Source organism: Gallus gallus, chromosome 1, assembly GCF_016699485.2.
Source record: "Gallus gallus isolate bGalGal1 chromosome 1, bGalGal1.mat.broiler.GRCg7b, whole genome shotgun sequence".
Lineage (NCBI taxonomy): Eukaryota > Metazoa > Chordata > Aves > Galliformes > Phasianidae > Gallus > Gallus gallus.
This window is the reverse complement of record NC_052532.1, coordinates 110,740,133-110,753,525: the sequence shown is the minus strand read 5'-3', so window position 1 is coordinate 110,753,525 and position 13,393 is coordinate 110,740,133. Positions and strand designations below refer to the sequence as shown.

Sequence of the window (13,393 nt, the reverse complement as noted above, 5' to 3'; positions counted from 1 at the left end):
GATCAACAGGCAGACCCTAAAATGCATATATGGACTGTGTTGGAATAGCATACATAGTACAAAATACCTGCTTATTCATGATCCCGAAACAGACTGATCTGGAGCTGCAAGGCATGAGGATAGGTACTGAATCACAGGGACTGACAGTGCTCAGCAGTTTTGCAATCAGACAGGACCTTGCCAATTTGCTGACTCATTTCCTCTGGTCCCTCAGATGTAAATATGAGAGGTCTAATCCCACTGCCACTGTTCAGGGTATGCCTCATCGACGGTGTCCAAACCGAAGTAATTTGAATCTAATGGGGAGATTCACACATCAAAAGTATGTACAGTCATGGAAATGTAACTGAAACAACACTCAGAAGGAACACTTGTTTTTTTTTAATTTTCTTTTTTTTGAAAAGTGTACTCTTAATTGCAGGAAGCCTTATTTTAAACTACCAAGAGAGATCTGTGGGGATTAGCAATTATCTGTTTTTAGCAGCAATGTCTGTTACTTTTTTATTCATCTGTCTTTCATATGAAAGTTTGAGCCCATTTTTTGTACAGCTGTTGGCAAATCCCCACTCGACTACAGTGGAAGAAACTGATTGTTCATCTTTGGAAGATGCTTCACTTGTCTTCTGCCATACAACGTATACATGCAAAAGAAACTCCTACCAACTTTTGTCACCATGGTTGCAGCCAAAGATTAGGACAAGTAGGCAGCAGCTGTGGCCAGAAGGGGATTTCAAGTTGGGAAAGTGTTGGCTGGAATGAAGAGTGGAGGACATACTCCCGGCACCAAAATGTCTCCTTATAGCTCTGATGGGTCATATAAAAATGCTCTGTGTTTAGGTAATGTTTGATTGGTTACATAACATACAGTACTTATCAATGGTGACATTCATTAATGTAACTGCATACAGTGATTATGGATTTAGAGGGCCTGCTCACTCCCACCTCCCTTAACATCTGTGAATACCACAGCTAGTAGAAAAATACCATAAAAATTCACAGAAAGGCTTTTCTCAAAGTGCTACCTTGGAAAAGAAATAATTCAGCTACTCTGCAAACTGGTTAAGAAGTAGTGAGGTATCATCTGAAAAAAATACTGTTGAAATCAAAATCTCAAAACTTTTCTGTCAGTTCTAGTGAACGTGCCGGTCTTTCTCTTCTTCTATGGATCCACATGTAAATAAATGTGTAGCCATGGTTGGAACTAGATGATCTTTGAGGCTCCTTCCAACCCAAGCCATTCTATGGTTTTATGGTTATGAAGTCTGTTGTCACCTAGAAATAACCCCTCCCCATGCTTACACACCTCCTGGCTCTCTCCACATGCACACGTTCAGGATCTTTGTTCATCTGCTCACAGACTCTACCATCCCTTGCACACACAGTATGAAGCTGATCAGTCCCCAGACAGCTGCTGTCACTAACAGAACACCAGAGCAGAAGTTATGTCAAGTTGTGACCCTTCCTAGCTAACCTTGTGCTGTTGACCCCATGACTGTGAACTCATCCGCTGTGATCCTGTGAGACCCCACCAGCAATGCATGGCTGGAGCAGGTCAGCACATGGCTAAGATGCCTTCAGAACATTGTAGCATGTACTCCTGGTGACTCACTAGGAGTTCACTAAACAAACCAGATACCAAGCACTGAGCGACTCTGCTGGCTGTGTGCAAAGGGAAGTAAAGGTCCACGCAAAGTGCTGTTATTCCTTTTTTTTATTTTTTCATGATGATTAATGCCAAGTCCAAAAAGGGCTCCAAAACAAAAGGAAATGAGATAGAAAAACATTGGAGGGTTCTCTGTGCAGATCCTCCGCAGCAGATGCTGGGGCCTGCTTGTCTCTGGAAATCGCTGTCACCCCTGCAGTACTATCTCATTACAAAAAAGACATTGAGGCCCTGGAGTGTGTTCAGAGAAGGGCAACAGAGCTCTGAAGGGTCGGGTGCACAAACCTTATGGGAAGTGGCTGAGGGAACTGGGATTGTTCAGTCTGGGGAAGAGGAGGCTCAGGGGAGACCTTCTCACTCTCTACAGCCACCTGAAAGAAGGATGTGGTTAGGTGAGGGTCAGCCTCTTCTCCCAGGTAACAGAGGAAAGATGAGAGGGAATAGCTTCAGGTTGCACCAGAGAAGGTTCAGGTTAGATATTAGGGGCTATTTCTTCTCCAAAAGAGCAGTGAGGCAGTGGCACAGGCTGCCCAGGGAGGTGGTGGAGTCATCATCCCTGGAGGTGTTCAAGAATCATGTGGACATGACACTGAGGGACATGGTTAGTAAGCACAGAATTACAGAGTAAGAGAATCCCAGGGATTGGAAGGGACTTCAAGCAATCATCAAGTACAACCCCCATGCTAAAGCAGGTACCCTACAATAGGTTACACAGGTAGGTGCCCAAATGGGTCTTGAATATCTCCATAGAAGGAGACTCCACAGTCTCTCTGGGCAGCCTGTTCTAGTGCTCCATCATCCTTACTGTAAAGAAGTTCTTCCATGTATAAATACAGTACTTCCTGTGTTCAAGTTTTAGGCCATTACTCCTTGTCCTATCTCTGCATATCACTGAGAAGAACCTGGCCTTAGATATTTATAAACATTTATCAGATTCCCTCTCATTCTTCTTTTCCCCAGGCTGAACAGATACAGGTTACTCAGCCTTTCTTCATACAGGACATGCTCCAGGCCCTGTAACATCTTTGTGGCCCTTTCCTGGACTCCTGATAGGAGATTCTTGTCTTTTCTGAACTGGGGAGCCCAGAACTGGACACAGTGGTCTAAATACAGCCTCCCCAGTGCAGAATAGAGGGGGAGGATAACCTTCCTCGGCCTTCTGGCCAACCTCTTTTTAATGCACCCTTCTTGGCCACAAAGGCATACTGGTGGCTCATGGCCAAACTTGTCCACCAGGACCCCCAGGTCCTTCTCTGCAGAGCTCCTCTCCAGCAGGTCATCCTCTATCTTATACTGATGTGGTTATTCCTCTCCAGCTGCAAGACTTGCACTAGCTCTTGTTAAACCTCATCAGGTTCCTCCCTGCCCAACTCTCCAGTCTGTACAGGTCTTGTTTAATGGTATCACAGCCTTCAGGTGTGTCAGCCAATCCTCTCAGCTTTGTGTTATCAACAAACTTGCTGAGGGTGGACTCTATCCCTTCATCCAGGTTGCTGATAGTTTTGAAAAAGATCAGATGCAGAACCAACCCCTGCGGAACTCCATTAGTTACATGTCTCCAACCAGACTCTGCACTGCTGATGATAAGCCTCTGAGCTCTGTCAGTCAGACAGTTCTCAATCTACATCACCATCCACTCATTTATCCCACATTTTCTTAATTTCATAACAAGGATGTTGTGGGAGACAGCGTCAAACGCCTTGCTGAAGTCAAGGTACACAACACCCACTGCTCTCCCCAATCTACCCAGCGAGTGATGACATGATAGAAGGCAATCAGGTTGGTCAAGCATGATTTCCTCTTGGTGAATCCATGTTGACTACTGATAACTTCTCTTCCAATTGCTTGGAGATGGCATCCAGAACAAGTTTTTCCATCCCCTTTCCAGGGACAGAGGTGAAGCTCACTGGCCTGTAGTTTCCCAGATCCTCCTTGCCCTTTTTGAAGACTTGGAATGACACTGGCTATCCTCCAGCCTTCTGGCACCTTTTCTGTTTGTCAGAGAGAGTGAAAGAGAGTGGTTCAGTAATCACATCTGCCAGTTCTCTCAGCACACGTGGCTGCATCCCTTCAGGGCCCATGGATCTGTGTGCACTGATTTTGGCTAGATGCTCTCTGACCAGACCCACCTCAATCAATGGAAAGTCTTCCTTTACCCAGAATCTCATTTCCCTTCAGGGTCTGGGATTCCTGAGGGCTAATCTAAGCAATAAACACTGAAAAAAAGAAGACATTCAGCATGTCTGCCTTCTCAGTGTCCTGTTACCAAGGCACCCACTTCATTTAGTAAGGGACCCACTTCTTCCCTCATCTTCCTTTTACGGTTGACATACTTTAAAAGAGCCTTTCCTGTTATCCTTCACCTTCTTTTCAAGTTTTAATTCCAAGAGGGCCTTAGCCTTCCTCACTGCATCCCTACAGGCCCTGACAACATTCCTATATTTTTCCTACGGTGGACAGTTCCTTTTTCCATATTTAATGGATCTTTTTCTTTCCTTTTACTTTATCCATGAGTTCCTTGCTCATCCACACAGGACTCTTGCTACCTTTCCCTGATTTCTTTCTCTTAGAGATGCACCAGTCTTGAGCTTGGAAGAAGTGATGTTTGTGCACCAACCAGCTCTCATGGTCCCCCTTACCTTCTAACACTCTAGCCCATGGGATACCTCCAAGTAGGTCTTTGAAGAAGTCAAAGTTGGCTCTCCTGAAGTCCAGGGCACAGTGAGGATGGGCTGACAGTTGGACTTAGTGATCTTAGAAGTATTTGTCAACCTATTATTCTATCAATTAAATAAAAAAGAAAAACAATGAAGTCCTCTAGGGAGCTTTGGAGGAGCAATGGGAAATGAAGCCACATGAGATACTATGTACTTACTGTAGCAAGATGGCTGTAAGAAGATCAGAGAAAGGTGTGAATAGTGGTTAGTGATGGTCTTTACTGCAAGTAACAGGAAGTCAAAACAGCAGTGCAAAGAGACATGAAGAAAAGAAAACAGAGCTGTGCAGAAAGCTACAGTAAGAGCTGGTGTATGATTTTGGAGGAACTAAGCAGCATAGGAGAGCACTGCCAAAACCCACCATAATAATGAACATCTGTTACCAGAGAGAAAGTAAGGACCTAAGCCAGAAGATGAGTCTCAGAAGCACATCTGTTTTGATGTGCCACTTGGCCGTACGTAAACTGTCTCACCTTGTTCTATGACATGTGAAGAGTAGTTGGGCCAGGAGTTTGTAAAGCAAAATATGATGTGCTTTTCTTTCATCTTGCTCTCTCTCCATCCCACTACTCACTTTCTGGACACTGATGAAGAAGTTCACATTGGGCAGGCCTCTCAAATCTGCCATCCATAAGGAATGCCTCCCAGTCAAAGAGGATTATTTCTGTTTTAGATTATTTAGATGACTGACAGTTGAACTAGATGATCTTAGTGGTCTTTTCCAACCTTAATGATTCTAGGTTGCCTTCAGTGAGCCCATCATGGCCATTTGTATTGACATAGTGCAGGCAAAAGTGCTGGCCCAAGTTGCTGATCAGAGTGTTCCCCACATCACCCAGAACCAAAGCTCAGATAGACTGCAGGTTTTGGTAAACCTGCAGTCCTTCTCTGTGGTAAAGCTGTCAGGTTTTATGCATTGGCATTCAAGAGAAATAAATTTAGGATAGCACAGTAGCACTAATAATAATGCATGCTAACTGCTTTACTGGAAAAGTGAGCATTTGCAAAATTACAAATCAGCTATAGCCTGCATAGTTTTTCACATAGGATGCAAGATATACTCACATGATATAGGATGTTCAGCAATTCTAATAATAGATCAAATATGCCCCTGAAGTAAGTTTTTGAGATGTTTGCATTTTGGGCAAGAATCCTTTCAAAATATTTCCTCAGGCAACCAGTAGCTTAGGAGTGAGGAATTTATCTTGGTTAATTCTGACTGTTTTAAAAGGGGAAGGATTGTGGGGATCAGATCCTTAGCTGTTGCAAACTGGCACCATTCCACCAACCTAAATCAACTTTTGAGTTTGTATACTGAGAATCTGGCCCTATGCTTCACTTAATCCTACAAATTTTCACTGTGTTGGCAAATCCAGTTTGATTTAAAGGAAGAAGTATTAAATGTTTTCAGCTCTGTCTTATTGTCGAGGTGAGAGCACCCATGTATAGGTCCAAGCACTACTTGTGATCTTGTGTATGATCAGTGTTTCAGCATCTCAGTGCAAATAAAATAGCTGAGACTGATGTAGAAATGGTACACTTTGTGTCTGATTTTATGCAAAAAGAGGTGAAATTCAAACACCTATTGAATAAATGAACTGCTTTACAACAGCTTGTGAGGAGTGATGATTTCTGCTTTGTTCTATCTGTATTATCTAGGTATATTATCTTTTGTACACTTTTCAAATCCATTAATAAAGTGTAAACTATATGTCTTCGGCTCCAAAGAATGCGTTGTTTTGACTATGTTTCCTCTCATTGCAAAGGAAAGGAAAAGTGGGATAAAAAGCTGCTAGTAAAACAATTTCCAGCATTGCCTATTTTTCTTGCTTGTAAACGGTTCACTTCAATTTAACGCTAAGTCACAAATGAATGTCTGGCAGAGGGGACGAGTGATTTATGCCTCCTTGTGATGTACTTCTGGCAATTGTCCAAACTGCTTTTTTCTTTGTACTTCACTGACTAGTGCAAGTATCGGGAACTCAGAAATTCTGGTTCTTGTGTATCCAGTGTGGACATTTAAATTTGACTTTCTGAAATCCATCTTCTTTTTAAAAGACAGCTTTGCTAAGACTATATTTATGAATATTAATGATAATAGAGGCAAAGCCCATGACTTTATAGCTTGGTGCAAATTTAATTCTAAAAACAGGAATCAAACCATTTAATTATTTTTTGAAACTAATATAACAAACTTCCAAAAACTGAAGCATTTACTTATTACACACAGAATGAATTTCCTGAAAATGGACAAGGCAAAGTAGGAAATAGTCTGACTTAAAAAAAAAAAAACACTTACTGAAGACATCTTTTATTATTTTTTTACTCATTAGCCTATGAGATCCTGATTTATCTTAAAATTCAGCTTAGAATTCCCATTTAGCTACAACTCTCTAAAAATTCATTAGTCCTTTTATCTGAATGTTCCTCCTCCAAAAGAGTTAAATATGATATTCCAGAGATTGCCACAAATAACTTTCCTCTTTGCAAATAGTTGTTGCTGCTATTATTATCAATGCCAGCACAGCTTAGCAAAAAATGCCCTCTGTCAGAATGATCCCTATTCCCAGTCCAGCAGGAATGAAACCCAAACTGTCCTGGGATGATGCTGTCATCAGGGACCACATTCTTGAAAAGACAAAAATGGTGCGCTTTTCTGGAGTTACGCGAAACGAAGACATAGACATCTTATGCACATCCAGTGTATGTGTTTATGGGCAGTTGAGGGGACAGCTGGCTGCTTAGGCCAGAAAAGAATTCTGAAATAATGCTGAAAATGACAGTACAACTAGGGCAACAGCAAAGTCACAGGATGCTCTTGCATGATGATTTCCTTGGCAATGAGGAATGGACACAGAAGAGATTGTCTTTGTGAAGTGGGTTACATACCCTAAGATTCTTTGACTCTTCATAGTTTTGTTTTTATTTTCAGTTTTTATGCTGTGGCACATATAGAATGATTTTTACATACAACATAAGAATTTTTATTTGTCTGAATTATAATACACCATATGTGAATGCATCTGTTCTTCAGTGTGTTACATTTATTATTTGTGCTATGGTGGGGCCTCAAGTTTCCACCTCAGATCAGGGTTCCAGCTAGCTAGGCAATGCGCAAATACATAATGGGAAACATTCTCTGCCTTGAGAAAAACATGCTCTAAATTGTCAAAACAGCCCAGGGTGGGAAAGGAAAACAGAGTCAGAGTACCATTCCATAGTAGCTCAGCCTCATTCAAATTGAAGTCACCATGGTCCCACACTTTCAATCCAGACTTCTGATTGTCCAGAGGTGGCTAGAACCAGATCATGGCTTGAGAGCTGCATCACAACAAGAAGAAGAGAAAGGTAGATGAGAAAGTAACCACCTTTTTGGGTAAGGTTAGTTCAGTAGAGGTGACTCGCAGTGCTGCAATACAAGTGCCAATGCTGGCATGAGGAACGGGCCATGGCAGGACACTGGGAGGACAACAGCCCTGCTGTAGGTTGGCAAAAACTGCTGTAGAAGCATGTATGGAGAAGCTGCATCTGTCCCACCTCTACAAGCTTAGTGGTGAGCAGGACAAAGCGTCGTAGCACAAGCACATCACTCTGCACTACCCCTCACTCTGCTATGCTGCAGACCTCACCTGTTCCCACCACCTGGTGACAGCAAAATGCACCGGGAAGGACTTTGCCACTGGAATCAGACCCTTGAATTATTAGGGCTGGCAAGACCATTATGTTCACCTTGTTTAACTGTCAGCCCGCCATCACCATGCCCACTAACCACATTCCTCAGTCGCACATCAACATGGGTCTTGAAAACCTCCAGGAACGATGACTCCACCACCTCCCTGGGCAACCTGTGCCACTGCCTCACCTTGCCCAAAACAAGTAGGATATTTGGGCAGCTAAGGAATAGAATAAAAGCTTTGGCATGCAGTAGCAGTTTGCTCAGAAACCCAGTTTGTCCCATTTCTCATCACGTATGTATGCACACACACGTACACACATGCCCACATGATGGCTGGAGAGTGGCATGGGATGGTCAGCATTTCTGGATCATCAGAGCAGGAGCTCAAGGCTCCTGGTACCAGAGGTTGTGCTGAGTTCACTTGGCCATGGCGAGTAGGAACCACTTACGAAGCCTTTGATGTTACATGCTGCATTAGTAACGAAACTGTGCATTGCATATATTCCTGCCATAAAAAAAGGCCAGAACGGCTTCTATCCTCAGATCTTTGTGTTTTCTGCTCCTTTCATTTTCAGTTCACACTGTTGTTTTTAAAAGTCCACTGGGGCTTACTCCATCTTAGCATTTGGTTTCTTTCTTTGTCCTCCTACTGCAATCTGTTACCTCTTGTTATCTAACATTATCTCCATCGTTATTGCTTTATGTGGTCTTGCATAGTTGCTGCTGCCTCCAGGAAAAGGCTGCCTGCCTCTGAGGGTATATCTTTTTTAGTTTTTTTGTTTGTTTGTTTGTTTTTAATTCTCATTTTAAAACACATGTTCTCCAGCATTTATGATGCAAAATTGGTCTGTCCTTCTCTGCTATGGGCCATGAAGCATGCTTGCTTTAATTTACCCTACATGCTGTGCCTTTGCATTCTTCTTGTCTGTAATTTATGCCACATACTGTGCACTCCCTTGTTTTATACAACATAAAGTTGCCAGATGGGTGAGTGCAACGCATGCTTTAAATGAAGGCTTGAAGGCAACTGCTTAATATGAAGCTGTAGAACAAGCCAACACCAAAAAGGAAAGAGCATTTGAAAATATATCTAAATGGGTCAGTAGTTATTATGTGGGGCTAACACTCTCAGCAACACCTCCTAATTAGCAAAACACGCTATTAACTTTTCCTCAAGATTTACTTTTTCCTGCTTGCTTTTCATGGTATATAGTGGTAAATGGTGGAGCCAACAACAGAGCATTAAGAGGAAAGAGGGATATTTGGGCCTAAACAAGGAGCAATCTTTTGCAGAATCAATTGGTGCCTAATGATGGGAGATTTGTTTGGCTGTGGCGGGTGGGTCACTTCAGGAGAGCACTTTGCTGGGCTGTAGAAGATATCTAGCTTATGGAGGATTTCTTCTTATTGATCTCCTTTCCTTTCCTAGCAAAGGTCATTTTACATGTCGCCAGGGTTTATTTTACGCTGTGTGGACTGAATAACTGAGGAGCCCTATCTCTCAGTTAGCATTACTCTGTGCATTGCATGCTTCCTTGGGCACATGTCGTAGCAGCTGCACAGCCCTCATCTTCCATCACCCCTATCTCACAAACAGGATGGCTACATACAGCTTTGACGCAACTGCTGATCTGCACCATTTGCTCTGGTGTTGCTGCCCTAGACCATGCTACGCAAGATATGTCTACATCACTGTAGTACATGCAGTCTGCCTTGGGGCTACAGAAAGCAGATGTGGCCAGAGTCCTTCTGCACTAACCAGTCCTTCATTCACTTTGGGGCTTCTGCAGTACTTCCTAGAGGAAGAAGGCAGTAAGCATGGTGGTTGGCTCGGCCAGTGCTCCAGCAGAAGGAAAGGCTGGGAGTAACCATGCATTTCAGGTTGGCTGTTGGAAACCAGGCTGGGATTGCTAAACAGATGGTGTCATACTAAGCATCAGCACCCTCACTCTGTTATGAGACTTTCTGAGGAAAAACGTGAAGTTAGGGAGAAAAAGCATGTGACAAAATCCTACTGCCTTGTGGAAGAGCCAGTGGGAGGAAGAAAGACGAGGAAAGAAATAATCTATATGCAAAATGAAAGGATATCATATCAATGCTAAATGTTGACAAATACTCAGCTCTGTGAGAAGTCGTCAAGAAGCAGGACTAAGTTTTTTTTTGCCTTCTTTTTTATCCTCTTTTACCTGTCCTCTTTAATACCAAAACTGTAGCTGGTAAATGGTCCTACTGCATCACCCTTTGTTAGACTGTTCTTGGAATGCCCCCTGTTCTCCCATCTACTGTGGTCTTAATTGCTTTAACTCTAAAACTGGCTGATGAAATTTCCTCATCAGGAAGATGAGAAATGAAAAACAATCGTGTTGCTCATTGTTAGAGAGTAAATCTAGAACAATGCGGTAGGGTTGGTGATACAAAGGCCTTTTGTGCTCTCCTACACTGAGTGATATATACAAAGTATCTTCTAGGGAAACAGAAGTCATTGATGATATTTCAAGAACATTTCATCACCATTTACCTGCAGATGCTTTAATTGTAAGTCATAGACCTGAGTTTGCTAATGCAGGTATTTGGCATTTCAAGTTTCCTTCTCAATTTTTTTTCATTTCTTCATTGCCATGAATGGAGATAGATTATGCTTCTGGTGGAGATTATGTCAGATAAACATAAAAGGTTTGTACCTGATACAATGAATTTCCTCTTGACATTAAATTGGTGGAGTAATGGGACAGAGAAATATATTTCACACTTAGTTTAATATGCCTTTAAGCAATCAGGTTAAAGGACTGCGAGTAAGTAAGGAAGAATAAGATCCAAAATACTGCTGATATATTTCCTTTGTTTTCTATAGGATTGGACTTTTTAATAATCAATCCATTTATCTCACGCATACTCATATATTCCAGTACATTGGACACAGTCCAGGCATTGATTGACTGTCCTTTGCAGCTCCTACTGTGTTTCTTTTTCTTCTGAAGGAAAGAGAAACTCAAGAAAGAGAAACTTAGTGTGACAGTGCCTGAAAAAAAAAAAAAAAAAAAAAGTTTTCTTTCCAGGCCTGAAAATAACTACTTATGTGCTTGTTTGTCATGGGTATATTTCCTGTTTCTGTATGACAGCCATTACAATAGACATGACAGTGCAACCAATAGAGAGTAGCTTCTTTTCTAAGGACATCTATGTAAGCATATACAGATACATACAACTTTTATTCAGGGCTTGATCTCCATCACCACCTAACTTTCAGTTGCATCTCAACCCTGTAATTCAGGAGGCTGATTTATTAGCGAACCTCTGACCCTAGTCCCATAGAACAGTGTTCCAAGAGTGAGAAGTCAGAACAGAATTTGCCAAATGCCAAAATTACAGTCTTATTTTCAGGGCTTCTTTCTTTTTTTACCACCTACCATGGGCAAAAATTCTGCAATGGCTCACATACAACTGAGCTGGTGATTTCCAGAGGACAACACAGTGGAAGGGCCTGAACTCTGTCATTGGGGCGGGGAGGACAGAGCCTTCTTTTGGGAGTTCTCAGTTCCCTTCCTGAGGCCAGCTGACATCTCATGTGATGCTCTGCTTCTTTGTTATAGTGGTTTGAGGACAACGCATCTCTGCCAAACTTTTCATTCTTTTGGTTTGAGTGTTTGGATTGTCATCAGAAAGGACTGAGGCCGATACGCTGAATTTTATACCACTGGGATCTAGTTTTCAAGAGAGCAATCTATCAAGTGGTGACAGAAGGAAGGACATACTGACTTACTCAAGATGAAAAAAACTTCTGTTTACATGACTAAGATTTAGTCACATACCTGTGACAGGGCTCTGTATTGGCTCTGAAACCGATGTGAAGAGCACATCCCTTGTTTTGGCAGGGGTGGAAGTTCAGTGCATTTTTCAGGGATGAAACTGAGAAGAACAGAGAAGGTCAGTTTAACCTTGTGGTTGTGGTTATGAATGAGCAAGGAAGTTTAAATTACACTGGAGGACAGCTCCTTTAGTCACAGGAGCCTGTAGTGCACTCTAGGGCTTTTATAAATAAATATAAGCACTTTGTGTTTTTACAGCAATAAGCAAACTGTTAAGGCACAATGACTAGGTTGTTCTTATTTAGCTTTGCTGATGATGAAGTTCCTTATTGGTTGCTCAAGATTACAGCTACAGAGCGGGCTATAAACTGAACAACCATGCATTTTTCACAAGTGCAATACAGTAGTTTTTCAGTAGAACTCCTTCTTGCTTCCTCGTTACTTTAAATGATAAGCATCAAGTGGAAGAGCTAATTAAAGTTGTGTTTCATCAGTCCAACAGTTCATTCCAAATCTGACGGACTGTTTTGCACACGAGGCTGAATATAGCAAAAGCATCAGTTTTCTTCCTAAGCACCTCAGCCATTACACGTAGGGTTGCATGGACGATCTCAACAGCTTTCCCTGAGAACTCTTCTGTTCCAGACTCACGCACTCTGATGGCTGAGATCCTTTGCTGCGTGGTTCGTTTCACCTTGTGATCAGCTGCCCCTTGGATTACTCATGCTCAAAACGCCTGTCTTCTACCACATGCAATAGGGCAGTTCTGCCTCACAGAACATCTCTTCAGAGAAATCTCCCAATGTGGTTCAGGGCTCCTCCCTGCCACCCGTGTGGCCCAGCTTTTGCTGGCACATGCTGGCTGGGTGTATGCGCTTGTTCAGCAGCACTGGGTGCAGCCAAGCCTCCTCAGGTCCTTCACTCAACTTTGCCTACATTGTCGTAGCAGCGGCAGCTTTTTACTGACTCACTAAAGCCCCATTAACTGAATAATAGAACATTTCCAACTGTTTTACCTGGCATCTGCCTTCATTAAGTAATATTAAAGTTTTCATTAGTAACATAATCAGAAGTAAATAAAAGTCTGAAGTCAGTAATGCTCCTACTGGTGTGACATCAGTTGTAAGAAAGATCTGAATCAGACCTTTAGTCTTTATTAGCCAGGTGATTAAATATGAAATGAATTTCTGACAGTGAGAACAGATGTCCAAGATGTATTTACCAAAACCTAGACAGAAAATGCACTTACTTGCACTTCAAATGGCATCTCATAATAGGTGGGATTGACAAAAACATGTAACTGTACAGTGCCCGAGTGATGGGGCAGCTCTTTAATAAATCTTGTGCAAAAAGGCCTTTTGTGAAGAGAAGCTGTACTTCACCATATTCTTCTTATTACCTAAATCTAGAGTCAACTGAGAGGGAAACCTCTCCTTGCCAGCCGTGTCAGTCTGGAGCACTAACAGGAAGGCTATTTTAATGCTGAACTGAGAACTGAATTACTCAAACAGTAGTTTCCAAACTGCAAAAT

The 13,393-nt window shown here is 42.2% G+C and overlaps 1 protein-coding gene across 3 annotated transcripts in view; it reads right to left on the bottom strand.

Moving 5' to 3' along the window:
- Positions 1 to 1,693: 1,693 nt before the first annotated feature.
- LOC107055472 (translation initiation factor IF-2-like) overlaps positions 1,694 to 13,393 on the bottom strand; it is a 101,914-nt gene continuing 90,214 nt past the window's right edge. For 2 of the 3 annotated variants that reach the window (XR_006932567.1, XM_046906014.1), the window contains 2 exons: positions 11,866 to 11,962; positions 10,894 to 11,075 (listed from right to left, as the gene is read on the bottom strand). Coding sequence is in view for 1 of the 3 variants with exons in the window: in XM_046906014.1 (XP_046761970.1) it covers positions 11,061 to 11,075; positions 11,866 to 11,962 (112 nt within the window). In the remaining 2 variants the exon portion in view is untranslated. Of the gene's footprint in view, positions 7,702 to 10,893; positions 11,076 to 11,865; positions 11,963 to 13,393 lie in introns of those variants that run through there. The other variant, XR_006932561.1, reaches the window with a different exon arrangement.